This window comes from Pipistrellus hanaki, assembly GCF_964339955.1.
Source record: "Pipistrellus hanaki genome assembly, chromosome: 1".
NCBI classification, from domain to species: Eukaryota; Metazoa; Chordata; class Mammalia; order Chiroptera; family Vespertilionidae; genus Pipistrellus; species Pipistrellus hanaki.
In genome coordinates this window covers 125295450-125310588 of record NC_140503.1, presented here as the reverse complement: position 1 = coordinate 125310588, position 15139 = coordinate 125295450, and the positions used below count along the sequence as shown (strand labels likewise).

Below are 15139 nucleotides of genomic sequence, written 5' to 3'. Positions count from 1 at the left end.
ATTTAAACACTTACATTTTCATTTTTTTCTTATATTGTTTTATTTTGAATAACAATCAAAAGATGAAACCAGTCCCCCAAAAGACAAAGGCACATGGAGAAAAGGCATCCCGAGCATCATGAGAAAGACTTTTGAAAAAAAGCCTACCGCTACCGGAACGTTCGGGGTCAGATTGGATGATTGCCCACCAGCTCACACCAATCGGGTAGGAGACTCCAGCCCGCTGGGTTATCTAACGCTGGAATTCACTTGTGGGACTTGTGTACATGGCCATTCAATGACAGAGAACCTGTTGATTTATTGGGTGTTTTCCTCTTCATAGCTGACCTTAGTTTCCTCAAGCATTTCTGATCTGTAAGGATGTGTTGATTAATTTTATCAGTAGTGCTTTTTTCTCATTACTGATTCTGAAATAGAATAATTATTCAACTATTAGGAATATACCTGAAATGGTCAGTAAGAATTTATTTTCAAATCATGTGTTTCTGCTTCTAGCATCATAAAAGAAGGGTGAGAACAAGGACCTGATTAAGAAAGTATAATAAATGTAATTGTGTGTGTGTGTGTGTGTGTGTGTGTTCATATCATGAATTGATTGATGTTATTCCCTCCACCCCTGCTTTTTTTTTTTTTTTTACTTTATTCCTATTTATTCAGCTGAGCTGTTCCCACATTCTCCTTACATCTTTTTGTTTTCTGTTTAGACTACTATCTCCTTGTGAACCCTTCCCTTTCTGTCTTAACCTAGTTTCTCCTCCCACTGACTCAAATATCTCTTGCTTGTTTTATCATTTTCCAATTCTGCAGTGTCTATATTCTTTATTTTCTCTATCAAAAAGCAGTAATTTATATATTTTCTTTTGGATGGTATACAAGGGCCTTTTACCTATGGTTTACATCTAACTAAATATAAACATTGGTACTATATTAAATAAAATAATTATTTCTTGTTTTGCAGTATATTCCATTAATAGTTGACATATGTTGCAAATTAGTTGAAGAAAGAGGTCTTGAATATACAGGTATTTACAGAGTTCCTGGAAATAATGCAGCCATCTCAAGCATGCAAGAAGAACTCAACAAAGGAATGGCTGATATTGATATACAAGATGATGTAAGTTGTCTGTTTCTTTATGGATAACTGATCTGAGGTTTTTCTTTGGTGGTATTGACTAAAAAACTACTGGATTTTTATTTCTTCATACCTAGAAATGGCGAGATTTGAATGTGATAAGCAGTTTACTAAAATCCTTCTTCAGAAAACTCCCTGAACCTCTCTTCACAAATGGTGAGTGAACGCCCACAAAAGAAACCAGATGAAACAGTCAAATATTCCATTGTTGGAAAACCATAGAATATGAGATTGAAGCAGGAGAAAATACATTTGTCAAAGAAAATAAAAGATCTTCTTTAGTTTTTATTTAGATATACAAGGCATGATTTTGTACTATTTTTTTTGTCATGTGGATTTTTTTTTATCCTGATAAACATTAATAAACACAGAGTTTCAAAAGTTCTTTACACTCCATAAAATATATATTATCTTGTTCATCCATATTTGTAGTTAAGTTAAAAAGAGAATTATTGTTTTCAGTCAAAAGTCTTCAGACCTAATAAGATACAATAAGTAGAAAAACTTTTTTTTCAGTCAAGCCAAATATTTGATTTACATAAGACACTGTACTAGATGTTTGTGGTCAGGGAGAGAGAAGAATATACAGAGTGTATAAATGCAGGAGTACCGCAGAGAACTCACATCTTAGAGAATTTCCTTTGATTTGAAGATAAGGATTTGAGGATCATTAAAAACTATGGCAGTATTAGTAACTTACATCTCAAAGGCTATTTAGATTATATACAACTCACCTAAGCAATTTAAGATAAACTTGCCTTATTGTTATTGTTGTCAGATAAATATGCCGACTTTATTGAAGCTAACCGGAAAGAAGATCCTCTAGATCGTCTGAAAACATTAAAAAGACTAGTAAGTATCATTTTTCTATTACTGGGGGTATACCTAAAATTCAGCATCTCAATCCATCCTGAAAATAATATGTTTCAGATTCACGATTTGCCAGAACATCATTATGAAACACTTAAGTTTCTTTCGGCTCATCTGAAGACAGTGGCAGAAAATTCAGAAAAAAATAAGGTATGTACCACCAGTGGCTTTAGGTGAAAAGATAGTCTTCATTGCTTCGTGTCAAGTAATAAAAAATAGGGTTATAATTCAACAAAAGCTCTGAAATGCATCATATTCGCTGATCAGTCCCTCTAAAGATCACTCTAAAAAGCAAAAGACCCAAAAATATCAGTTGTCACCATTTTTTAAGACATTTCTGTTTCATTTATCCAGCAAGAAAAATGAAAAAGCCAGAAATTTGACCTCTTTTATTTTCCAACTGTATATCAATATTTTGAATAGGCAACATTTGCATGATATAACAGTCGATGTATCAAATTGTGTACAGTGAAAAATAATAGACGTTTTGTTTAGTTTTAAACAGGTAAGATCTTTTTTGGTTGTTTTTAACACTATCCCATTACCTTTATTAAACACATCTATATTTGTAATTTCTTACTTTTTTCTAATACTCAATCCATGTTTAGTTTTTCCTGATTGATATGTGGACCTTGTTTGGATATTGATTTAAACAAACAACTGTAAAGACATTTCTTTAAATCATCATCCAAACAAAGTCCACGCATTGTGTTTAATACATTATTGTCTTAACTTTTCATCATTCTCATCACTCTTTGGTGATTGTTGCCTCAATCCAGTATATCATCAGAGATGGCAAATGATGATTCTCAGGCATTACTGCTTAAAATACCTAAACAGGCATTTGGTTTCTGGAGAAGAAAAATCGCCAGAATACAGCAAGTTTAGGAATACTGCTGTCACCCCTCTTTCTGCGGGCAGTACCTGCTAACGCAGAAGACAGTGCTCTGATGCCCTGGAGGACAGTTGTTCCCAAGTTGTAATAAGGTCGGATTATGAGAACAGTGTCAACCCTATCACCTATAAATTGATAAGATTACAGTGTTATAATTTCCTTTAGACATTCAGTTTCCTCAAGTGATACAGCCATGGAGGAGGGAGGGGAAAGGGGGAAGGGGGGGGGGGGGAGAGCACCTATATTAATTGATTGTACTACTTCCAGAACTGCATACAGTAGGAGCCAAAAAGTTCTCAATATAATTAAAGTTGAAATATTTCCTAATTCTTTCAGCATTTTCCAAAGTATAGTATGTCATTTGTCAGTTTTGCTGGATGTTAGTAGGAGTTATTGGTCTAATTAGTTTGTGAAGCATGAATTAAACAAAATTTAACTGATTTTTTTACTGCTGAATTTTTAAGAGTCTTTAATATATTAATTAACTCTGTGAGTCTTGAATAAGGATATAAGGCATTTCATTCCCTAGACTTATTTGACTACACATTGTGAAACATCTTTCAAAAAAAATACATAATTTAAGTAATTAATGAATAAATAATCTGTGAACTACTTACGTTATTAGTTTTATATGGAAATCAGCTAAAACTGTATATGTAAATAATAATGCATGTTATCATTAGCCTAGAAACTTAATTAAATCATAGACAAGAATCTAATAATATTTTACACAGACCTTCGAGATGCTGGACTTAATGTTTTTTGATGGAGGGATGAGATGACTACACCGTATGGGGAAATGAGAACCATGTATTTTGTGCCCAGATGAAGTAAACCCTTCCTGCAGTCATATTTTCCCCCCACAAAGTTAGCTGCCCTCAATCACAATATCTCCTTATTTCTATTCAGTAGGCATCATATGAGACATGTATTGTGGTAGTTAATGTGTTAGATGCATAACAATTGCTTCAGAATCGGAAAAGATCTGTGGGTTTTCCACTTTATACCATATCTGAAAGGTGTGTGTGTGCATGTGTATACTTCTCACAAGATAGTATGATAGTGTGGTTCCTTAAGTAATTTTTTTTTTAGTATGGCTTTGAGTTCTGTGGTCATTTTTAACCCCCTTAATATGTTTTCAAGGACTGGCTAATGTTATTTAAGATTTTAATCAAATTGTAAGTTCAAAATATTACAACAGACCCTGTAAGATATAACAAAGAAAAACAAAAAATCCACACATTTGATAATTGTATAATTTAACAAAGACTAGAAATATCATGGTAATGAATATACAAACATAAGCATGTAATATTGAGGCATTCAGTTTTGCTCAATGGTAGGCAAAGAACTTCAGAACATGTGGTTGAAGTAAAAATTCAGAAGGAATACTTTCAGACATTTGATTTTTATATATTAGGGATTTTAGTGGGCAAATTTAGAAAATGTTATGTACCTTTAAGTACTTTTCTAGTACTTTTTTTCCCTCTTTTTTTACAATTATAAAACCATTACGTATTTATTGATTTGGTAGTGGAAGAGAGACAGCAATGATGAGAATCATGGATCAGCTGCCTCCTGCATGTCCCCTATTAGATGGGCATGGAGCCTGCAACCCGGGCATGTACCCTGACCAGGAAAGGAACTGAGACCTCCCCGTTCATAGGCCGATGCTCTAACCACTGAACCACAGCGCACAGGGCTGCAGTATCTTTTTTTCTGCCCTCCACCCCCCATGGTTGTCTCCAAGACCTGAAACTGACAGCCACCATCAGACAGTGTCTGGCCGTGGGGCTGCTGTCGCCCTGGAATGGAACCCGTCAGCCACGGTCACGAACAGTGCTGTTTTCTACTTGTTTTAGCTTTTGAGGAAGGGGTATTTCCATGATCTTTTCTGAGTTTTTTCCCTCCCATATTAGTATTTTTGTCAGTTAATCTAGCTCTAGAAATAGTAGTTTAGAACCAATCAATTGCCTTCTATCAAAGACATCTTGGAAGAAAGGAATGCCAATTAAATGTTTTACATTATCATGAAAGCAGGAAAAAGAAGTTATATAGACATTAGCTTATGGGAAATCCTGACTAGGAAGCATTTGTTTTTAATTTAAATGTTTTATTGTTGACAGTATTGCAGATATCCCTCAATCCTGCCCCTTTTCCCATCTCCGCCCAGTCCCTGCCTCCCTGTATTTTTTTGTACATATCAATCAATCATTCATTCTTTGAATTCTTTTTCACCGAAAGAACCTGTCAGAAATAAAATGCCAAACATGCAATGGGACTTTAAACCTATTTTCTTAAGAAAAAATATGGTATTTTCCAATATTGTCCTTTATTTCAGATGGAACCAAGAAACCTAGCAATAGTTTTTGGCCCAACTCTGGTGAGAACGTCCGAAGATAACATGACGCACATGGTCACCCACATGCCGGACCAGTACAAGATCGTGGAGACGCTTATCCAGCACGTAAGTCGGGCTTCGCCTCATCAAGAGCATTCTTTTTCTGTAAGCTGCCGGTGGAACAGAATTTGGTTAAATATAATTTTTAAGAAAATTACTTTTTTTCTGTATACCTTCCTCCAAACTATAGATATATTTAGGGGGTTACTTGATTTATCTTTTCACCTTTTTTATTTTAAATTTTAGCATGACTGGTTTTTCACAGAAGAAGGTGCTGAAGAACCTCTTGTAAGTATGTCCCTCGGCGCTTGTCCCCTGTTGTTTTCCTTTGGGACGCGAGACCCTGGCGCTGCAGCAATGCCAGCTCCCGCCTGTTCGCTCTTGCCTGCTTTCCACCCTGGAAGCAAGTCTCTAGCTCCTCAGTCTCTAAGCTAAAGAAAATACAAGTGCAATGGTCGTTTTATAGCTAATTATATCTAAAGAAGGTAAAACATTACGCTCATGTGCTCCACTCAGTAATGTGTCTTTTATTAAATGCTGCTTGAATTTTAAAGAAAGTATCTCTGAAGAGATGATGAAGTAGTCTTTGTTTATTAACCGTAGACAACAGTGCAGGAGGAAAACACAGTGGACTCTCAGCCAGTGCCAAACATAGATCACTTACTCACCAACATTGGAAGGACAGGCGTGTCCCCTGGAGATGTATCAGGTAACTCTTGCCTGGGCAGTATGGATCTCTAGGTTATATTTTGTGTACCTTATAACATGAAAGAGCAACTCAATCATAAGTAACAACTCACTATGATTTTTTTCCCTTTTCTCCTTCTTTTTCCTTTCTAATAAGAAACTTAATCTCACTTTTCTGATTGATCTTAATTATCTTCCAGTGACTCTAATTGGCAGTGCATGGAGTTGTAATGCTTGTCAGAATGGAAATATGAGGGAAATGAGCATGCGAACCACTGTTTTGTTTTGTTTTTTTTTAATTCACAGTTTCCATGTAATAGTCATCACAAGGTAAAACAGATACATGCTACTGAGTATGTGGTTGCTGTGATGGCAGACAGTATGATCTAAGCTGCATAAGTAGCTCTTAACCTTGAGCCAGACGTTCTGTTTAAAAGAAGCAAGTAAAATAAATTGAACTGCTAACGAACACCATTTTCAGAAATACAGTATAGTATTTGTCACTGTAGATGTCACCGTAAAAGCCAATCTATGACATTTTCTCTTTTCTCTTGCCACTCGAATGTTTGGTTAAGTATTAGTTCTTGTAGGCTCTTTTGATGAATATTTTCTCCTGCCAAACTGTTGCACTAACCGAGCATGCTGTTTTACACAATGTTCTCCCTTTGTCTCTAGTTCTTGTTCTAGTCCTAAAGGGTTTTTTCAGCACTTACTGACACAGGCAAATCTATACTGATGTTGAACAGGCGAAGTGGGAGGAGTCTATCACACGGTAATGTCGCTAGTGGATTCTGTGGTGTCCCTGATGGACAGCTGGAACTGTAGGAAGAAGGAGGATTGCTGTCCACACTGTAGCTGCCTTGTCTGCAGAAACCCCCGGTTCTTGTAAATGCAAACATCGTTGATCTGTGGTGTACATTTTCTCTTGAGATTCTTGTAAACAGATCAATACTACTTTCTTAAAAGTTTTTCTGCTGTTTCTTGTTATTTCTGAAGCAGACCGTGAGGAGAAATAGCATGGTATGGTCTACCAGTTCTTAAAGTCATAAAGCATTTAGCCATGTGTTAAAAGGGGCGTGGCACGGGGCTCAGCTCATTCATTTTGGAAATTAGTTTCCCTAAAGTCAAAACATAAAACTTCAAAATTGGTGTGATCCAGAATAGTGCTAGCCCCTTCCTACCCTCTTTATTATTGTATAATCTTAGTTTTTGCCAGACAGTAAAATTATGGTCTCCATTCTTTCATTTCCATAATAGCATTTGTTAATAGATAATTACAAAACTGGTAGCAATTTAAACAAATTAGTCAAAAGGATCCCTGACTGCACAGATATGAAACTGGGGTCTAAAGCACAAAGATCAGCATGATTTAATATAAAATCAAAGTAACCTGGAAGCAGGGTTATCCTGATGCCTCTTTTGCATCCATATGCATAGAGTATGCACTTTTAAAATTTAAGTCTGACAAAAATCAACATTAAATACACCAAGTATGATTTCTCGATTTGTAGCTAGGGCAGCTAAGAATCCTAAACGTTCTACATTGTGTATCAGTTTCAGATACAGGATGTGGCACATAGCAATTCTTAAAAGGTCTTCCAGCTTCTTTGTCGCTAGACTTACTATTCAGAAGATTGAATAAACACTGGCACTTCCGTTCTCGTTGAGCACAGGGCTCCTTTGCCATTCCTGTCATTGAGCTGATTCTGCCTACAACTCACAGCATCCTTCCATGGCGGTGGCTTTCTGTGGTGCAGCTTGCATCGTTGTGAGCTCTGACTATCCACTGTGTTCAATGGTTCTGTTTGAGTTCTGCTTCCCCATTTTGTTCTGTGCCTGTCTTTTCCATAGTTTGCATTGTTTGTTGAAAGGGGTAAAGATGGACTAATATTGACCATGTTTCATTTAACTTCTGACAGATTCAGCTACTAGTGACTCAACAAAATCTAAGGTAAATTATTTCATACAGTTGTGAAATATTTTAAGGGGGGGGCGGTGTTGGCTGATTGTTATGATTAGTATACAAATGCATCCCTGTCTGAATCAAATGACACAGGACAACAAGGTCTCATAAAGGGAAAAATTAATTTCTTGGAATAGAATGTGATAGAAGTATACTGGATTATGAGTGGGAATATCCAGTTTCTCTCAGCATATTTTAGCATAATACAAAGAAGTAGGCTTTAGTTTCTTACTCCCTTTTTTTCTTTTTAATCCTTATCACCTGAAGATACTTTTGCATTGATTTTTAGAGAGAGGGAAAGACAGAGAGAAATATCAATGTGAAAGAAACACAATTGGTTGCCTCCTGCACATACCTTGACCAGGGCCAGGGCCAGGGAGGAGCCTGCAACCAAGGAACATGCCCTTGACTGGAATCGAACCCAGGACCCTTAGGTCTGCAGGCCGATGCTCTACTCACTGAGCCAAACCGACGAGCACTATTTCCTTAAGGTGAAAAATTTCTAACATACAATAGTAGAGGGAATAGTACAATGAGTCTCCAACCCCCATTATCCATTCTCGACAATTGACTCATGACTTAACTTTATTTCTTCTGTTCACCATGCACTTGCCTCCTCCTGGGACTATTTTAAGGCAGATCTTGAACACCATATTCTTGTAAATATTTCAGTAGTAATATAGACTTTTTAATTATTTTATTTTTTATAGAAAATATTTTTATTTCAGCAAAATCACTAATTTTGTTTTTTATGACCAACATTTTTAACATAATTTGTGTTGTATTGACACCATCAAATTGCACAATTTTTTAGTAGTTTTTATAGTTTTCAGAAAGTATTTTGTTAATTTAACTTAAATAAAACCTTGTTTTGTTGAGACAGTAGCAACCAGAAGTATCAATAAATTTTTAAAAACATTTTTCTATTTGGACATGAGATATAAATTTTACTTATTTGTAAATATCATAATGGGATTGTATACCATTAATTACAATTTTTGAAGAAAATATTACAAAATTATTTTAACCAAATCAGATTATTCACCCTTTGCACTCCGAACCATTCTGGACATTGGCTACCAGCTACTCTCGACGCTACTTTGCGGCGGAAACGTGCATTTACAGACCCTCGTATTATTTAGTATAATTTTGGAACCAAGTAACGTATTATAATGATATTGGACTTATATGAATTGGGTGACATCGAGGAATGTATATTTGCAAAAAAAACAATATTTTATTGTTTATAATTTTGTACAGTATGATAAGTTTTGAAACACTCCCCAATATGCATTGCAGGCTGATTAGTGCATGTTTGACAGTAATAAGTGGTTTGATGCATATCTCAAAAAGTTGCGTTGAAATAACTCAATTCCCCGTAATCACTAATAAACTGCAATGTCCCCTGAGAGGGGACATCCGAGTGATATGTTAGAATTCCGATGTCCCCTGAGAGGGGACAGCGGAGTGCAAAAGGTTCACTGTCACTTATATTGCTATTTTCACCACTTTTAAAAAATATATATTTTATTGATTTTTTTTACAGAGAGGAAGAGAGAGGGATAGAGAGCTAAAAACATCGATGAGAGAGAATTACCGATCAGCTGCCTCTTGCATACCCCCTACTGGGGATGTGCCCGTAACCAACATACATGCCCTTGACCGGAATCGAACCCGGGACCTTTCAGTCCGCAGGCCAATGCTCTGTCCACTGAGCCAAACTGGTTTCGGCTATTTTCACCATTTTTTTTAATTTTGGATCATTTTAAACCTACAGACAAGTTACTAGAACAATGGTTAGCATTCAAACCTTTTATTCTAGTTGCATTGGTTGGTAAATAAATTATATGTAATTTCCCCCAGAATTATTTGAGAGTTACTTAATAGACTAGCTAACAGCTTACTCCTAAATATTTTCCCAGTTGTCCAAAAAATGTCCTTTATTTTTTTATACAGCATGCAGTCAAGAATAACTCCTTGCATTTAGTTGTCATGTCTCTTTAGACTTCTTTAGAACAGTTTCCCATCTTTCCCCCCCCTCTGAAATATAAGATTTTAGATTTCAAACCTCTTTGAAATTCCCTTTATTAAATGCATATTGCTTAACATGTTGTGATAGCTGTCTCTTGATCTTAATCATGATGCTATTTATACCATGCCTGCAAAATAATGGATATCCAAATGGTGTAACTTTTTTTTTTAATTTATTGATTATAGTATCACATAATTGTCCTCATCCCCCCATTCCCATCTGAAACCCCTCCCTACATATGCCCCCACCCCCTGTTGTCCATGGCCACTGGCTAGGCTTATATGCATGCCAAATGGTGTAACACTTTGTAACAGTTTTTGTTTTTTTTAATATATTTTATTGATTTCTTACAGAGAGGAAGAGAGAGGGATAGAGAGTTAGAAACATCAATGAGAGAGAATCATCCATCAGCTAGCTGCCTGTTGCACACGCCCTACTGGGGATGTGACCGCAACCAAGGCACATGCTCATGACCGGAATCGAACCTGGGACCCCTCAGTCCACAGGCCGACGCTCTATCCACTGAGCCAAACCGGTTTCGGCTGTATCAGTTTTTTTATTGTAAAATATTCATTTCCCCCAACACATATGTGATCACAGAACATAGAATTTAAAAGGGAATCCTAGTAAGTCTTCAAGAAAACACATCTAATTTCAATGAAATTGTGATGTTTAAAAGTCAGTCACTTGCTTAATGCCAGATAAGCTCCTGGAAGGAAAGTTGGGTCTTCTTCAAACCACTATCGACCCCTGTGATCGTTAGCAGAGTATGTTAGAATGTGAGTGACCATTGGAAAAGTGTAAGATAATTATAAAACTCACAACTAGTCAAAAACAAAGTTCTGTTCATCTATGATTTCATTTTAGAGAATTCTTTTTAATATGGCAGCCTAAAGTTTTAATTTATTTTTCAAAGACTTCAGTATAATAGTTTTTGCTTGTCTAAGTTTTTTATGACAGCAGAGAAATTCACTTTCTGTGAGTCAGCATGCTTCCTGCCTGCCTGCTTGTGTCAAATGGTGTGTGGTGTCTCAGAAGGCGGGGGTGGGTGGGTGGGAAGAGATCACCAAAGAGCTGTGTGCATACATGCATAACCCATGGGGTGGTGAGGGCCTGGGCAGGGGGTCAGTGGAGGAAGAAAGGGGACATATGCACTACTTACAAAATAAAGATTTTTAAAAATAAAGTTTCAAAAAAGGACAGATAACGGTGTGTGGTAAACCAATAATGTTTATTGACCCCTTCCACCACCGTTGATTTAGCCTATGGGCATTATTAGCAAATTAATTAATTGTTCTCAGGAACCAGTTATGCACAACCAACAAAGCCAGTAGTTAGCACCACGGCTTTACCAATAACAGTGCACTGGGGTGTTTCTGTGGTAAGGTTTCATTGACTGTATGTTATTTTGAATTTTCTGATTTTGTTGTTATCTTGAGATAAATGAAGACATCACCAGCCTATTTACCTAAGACAAGTTCCTGAAGTCCAGCGAGTTTCCTTATCTTAATGAGCTGATTTGATACAGTATCTGTACACTGTGCTCTCTATAATGAGAAAATTGAAGTCAGTCATAAGGCTTTAGTAACCTGTTTCAGAATATCAACTATGTTGGAACTTTAACTCTTACACCTAAAAGCACCTGGAGAGAGTGTGAGCGCCGCAGAAGCAGGGCAGTCGGCAGGCACAGGGAAATTAACACTGAGCACAGAGCACGTCTTTCCGAGAGAGAGGTCCCTGAGCTGTGACTTGGCAATAAATACCGCCAGGCAAGAAATGGGACTGAGTAAATAAAAAGTAAAATGTATGTTAAAAATGTATCTTAAAAGGAAGTACAAAAAGTGAATTACATTTTTTAAAAAGAGGGCAGTACTTTATTCCCCTTGTATTCAGTAAACACTGTTTAGTAACCGCATACATCTTCCAAGCATTTGAAAAAATGACTCCTCTAAACAAAGTATGGGCTATTGCATTTGGCCACTTCATCAACCAAAATCACTTTTAATGGAAGTGATATAAAATCAAGCTAATGAAGCACCTTAAGATCCTTAATGTATTTTCAGAAAAGCATATCTTATTTCTAAGGACAGTTGTTCTCTGAGAGCAACAAATTACAATTTCACAACAGGAAGCTATAATTGTATCAGTATTTAGTTGGGGTGTTTTTGTTTTTGTTTTTTTACTGTTACTTAGGAATTTTGATGTCAGTGCAGGTAAGTTTCAAGATAAATGATGTTTTGTTAAAACTAAGAGGAGTAGAGTGCTGACAGTTCTTAATTGGGTCTTTAAGCCTTTGAATATTTATATTAATAAAATATAGGTATGAATTGCATTTCATTAGTGCTTCTAGAGCTCCAGGCGGGGGTGATTCAGTAAGAAATATTTGGGGTAAAGCTCTTTCAGAAAATGAACTCGATCCTGTTCTTATGCTCAAAGCCTCTTTTCTGATCGCTCCCAGGGTTCTTGGGGATCCGGAAAGGATCAGTATAGCAGGGAGCTGCTGGTGTCCTCCATCTTCGCCGCTGCTAGCCGCAAGAGGAAGAAGCCGAAAGAAAAGGCCCAGCCTAGCAGCTCAGAAGACGAACTGGACAATGTGTTTTTTAAGAAAGAAAACGCAGAGCAGTGTCAGAACGATACCAAAACAGAATCCAAAAGAGAGAACGAGACGTCCTCGGGCAGAAAACAGCGGCTCGCCAGTTGCAAAGAAAATAACGCCAAGAAAGACAGCGGCGCCGCCAAAGACGACAGGGCGCCCCTGCAGAAGGAGAGCGCGCCCTCCGAGGAGCCCTCGCCCCCACACGCCTCCCGGCGCAGCAAGTCGCCCACCCTGAGCTGCCGCTTCGCCGTCCTGAAGGAGAAGGGGGCGCAGAAGGCCCCCCCGGGGGACGAGACGGGCTCGGACTCGGGCACCTTGCTCAGCACGTCCTCCCAGGCGTCCCTGGCCAGGCTCTCCACCAAGAAGTCCACCAGCCCGGACCCCCGGTACCCCGAGTTCCTGGCGCACGCCGGCACCATCACCTCCGATTACTCCACCACGTCGTCGGCGGCCACCTGCCTGACCGGCCCGGACTGCAGCCGCCTCAGCCCGGACCTGCGCTCCGTGGCGGAGAGCCGGGGGGACGAGGCGGATGACGAGCGCAGCGAGCTCATCAGCGAGGGCCGGCCGGTGGAGACGGACAGTGAGAGCGACTTCCCGGTGTTCCCGGCCGCGCGGCCGCCCCGGGGAGGCAGGCCGCCCGAGGCGCGCGCCGGCCGCCGGGGCTCCGAGGGCAGCGAGCTGAGCGGCGCGGAGGGCAGCCTCACGCCCAGCCTGGACGGCCGGCGGCCGCCCTTCTGCTCGCACAGGCTCATCGAGTGCGACACGCTGTCCCGCAGGAAGTCCGCACGCGCCCGGCCCGACGGCGGCGGCGGCTCCCCGGGCGATGCCAGGGCCGAGCGGGAAGCGCCCTCCATCACCAAAGTGTTCGACGTCATGAAGAAGGGAAAGTCCACGGGGAGCCTGCTGGCGCCGGCCCGGAGCGAGCCGGAGAGGCAGGAGCCCACCTGGAAGACCAAGATCGCCGACCGGCTAAAGCTGAGGCCCAGGGCCCCGGCCGACGACATGTTCGGGGTGGGCAGCCAGAAGCTGGGCGCCGAGCCCGCCAAGAGGAAGAACATCCGGCGCCGGCACACGCTCGGGGGCCACCGGGACGCCTCTGAGATCAGCATCTTGAATTTCTGGCGAGTGCCGGAGCCGAGCGCGGAGCCCGAGCTCTCGGCCGTGACGCGGCTGAAGCCCCGGTGCCCGGCCCAGGACCCGTCCATCGCCGCCTGGCTGGCCCGGGAGCGCCTGCGCGCCAGCGCCTCCGACCTGAGCGGGGCCGCGGGGGGCGCAGAAGCCCCCGCGGCGGACACGCCTGTGTCTTCCCAGCCCGATGCCGGCTCTCCTCCCAGTCCCGGGGCTTCCACCCCCAGGCCCCTCCTTTCCCTCCCACCACAGCCGCCTGACCAAGTAAATGGAGGAAGCTTCCAGAACATGAGCCAGAATGCTAGTGCTGCAGGGAATGCCCAACCTCACAAACTGTCCGAGTCCCCAGGCAATAAAGCACAGCTCCATCCCTGTCTTTGAAACTGGGGTATGTTCACGATAGCAAATAAAAAGCTACTGTTACATGTTCCAGTAACTTTGTACATACTTTTCTCGTACCAGAGTGGTTATTATGCAGCCCTCATTCGGGCTGGTTTTATCATTTTGCACTGTGAAATAGCTTTACAGTGCATCACTACAGCCAGAAGAACATATATATATATATATGTATATTTAAAGATATATTGGATAGTTGTATACAAATGAGTAAGGTATTTGTTGCAACTTACTACATATTGTAAACCCAAGATGACTGAAGAAAACAGCTGGCATCAGTGTGCAGCAGGATTGTTCTTTTGGTTTCATCACTAACAAAAGTGCCTCATCATAAAAATCCATTTGGTCTTTAGGGTGCCATATTGCTAAAACTAGATGACTTACGTGGAGCTAATGAGTACGTTTTAAGGGTAACAAATTTCATTACATTTACCAGTTTTAACACAGTTGGATACAGAACTTCCATTCTTTAGTCATTCCAGGTGGATCTCAGTTTTATATTCAATTTTTAATACAGTTTTTGAGTTTTGTGTGACTTGAATTTTTAATCTTTCTGTAAAATACGTAACTTAAATGATCATATTATATGTGTATCTTTTCTTCAGATACCAGATTTGATATAAATGTTGTAACATAGGTGTGTAGATAGTCGCCTGGATGGAACTGGCTTCTTTACTGAGAAGAATATAATTCTGCATGAGGACTTAATGATCCCAACTGTGTCATGCCTGTGTGCATACCCAATTAAACACTGGAAATAAAAATTGTTTTGGTGAACTTGGCTTGAAACTCATTCTAATATGTTTTTTAATGTGATCCATTTATAACTACCTTAGTTGGTCCTGACTTTAAAAAATTACATACTCTATTTATATATTCTCTCTCTCCTCCTCCCTTTCCCCCCCTCTGAGGAGCGCTTCCTCTCCCACTCCCCCACCCCCTCTCTCACTCTCTCTTTTGTGGATGGCAGAGATCTGTTATAAATGTTTACATTGGCCTAACTTCACTTTTGTACACAGGTAACTTTCCTAGCTAA

The 15139-nt window shown here is 39.8% G+C and overlaps 1 protein-coding gene across 11 annotated transcripts in view; it reads left to right on the top strand.

Annotated features, from left to right (window-relative positions):
• Positions 1 to 14880, top strand: part of ARHGAP21 (Rho GTPase activating protein 21) — a 139131-nt gene extending 124251 nt beyond the window's left edge. For all 11 annotated transcript variants that reach the window (XM_084867877.1, XM_084867874.1, XM_084867883.1 and 8 more), the window contains 10 exons: positions 63 to 205; positions 959 to 1114; positions 1210 to 1288; positions 1911 to 1984; positions 2063 to 2152; positions 5239 to 5364; positions 5545 to 5586; positions 5902 to 6007; positions 7905 to 7936; positions 12439 to 14880. In XM_084867877.1, the coding sequence (XP_084724003.1) occupies positions 63 to 205; positions 959 to 1114; positions 1210 to 1288; positions 1911 to 1984; positions 2063 to 2152; positions 5239 to 5364; positions 5545 to 5586; positions 5902 to 6007; positions 7905 to 7936; positions 12439 to 14088 (2498 nt within the window). In that variant the 3' untranslated portion in view covers positions 14089 to 14880. The remainder of the gene's footprint in view (positions 1 to 62; positions 206 to 958; positions 1115 to 1209; positions 1289 to 1910; positions 1985 to 2062; positions 2153 to 5238; positions 5365 to 5544; positions 5587 to 5901; positions 6008 to 7904; positions 7937 to 12438) is intronic.
• The last annotated feature ends 259 nt before the right edge of the window (positions 14881 to 15139 follow it).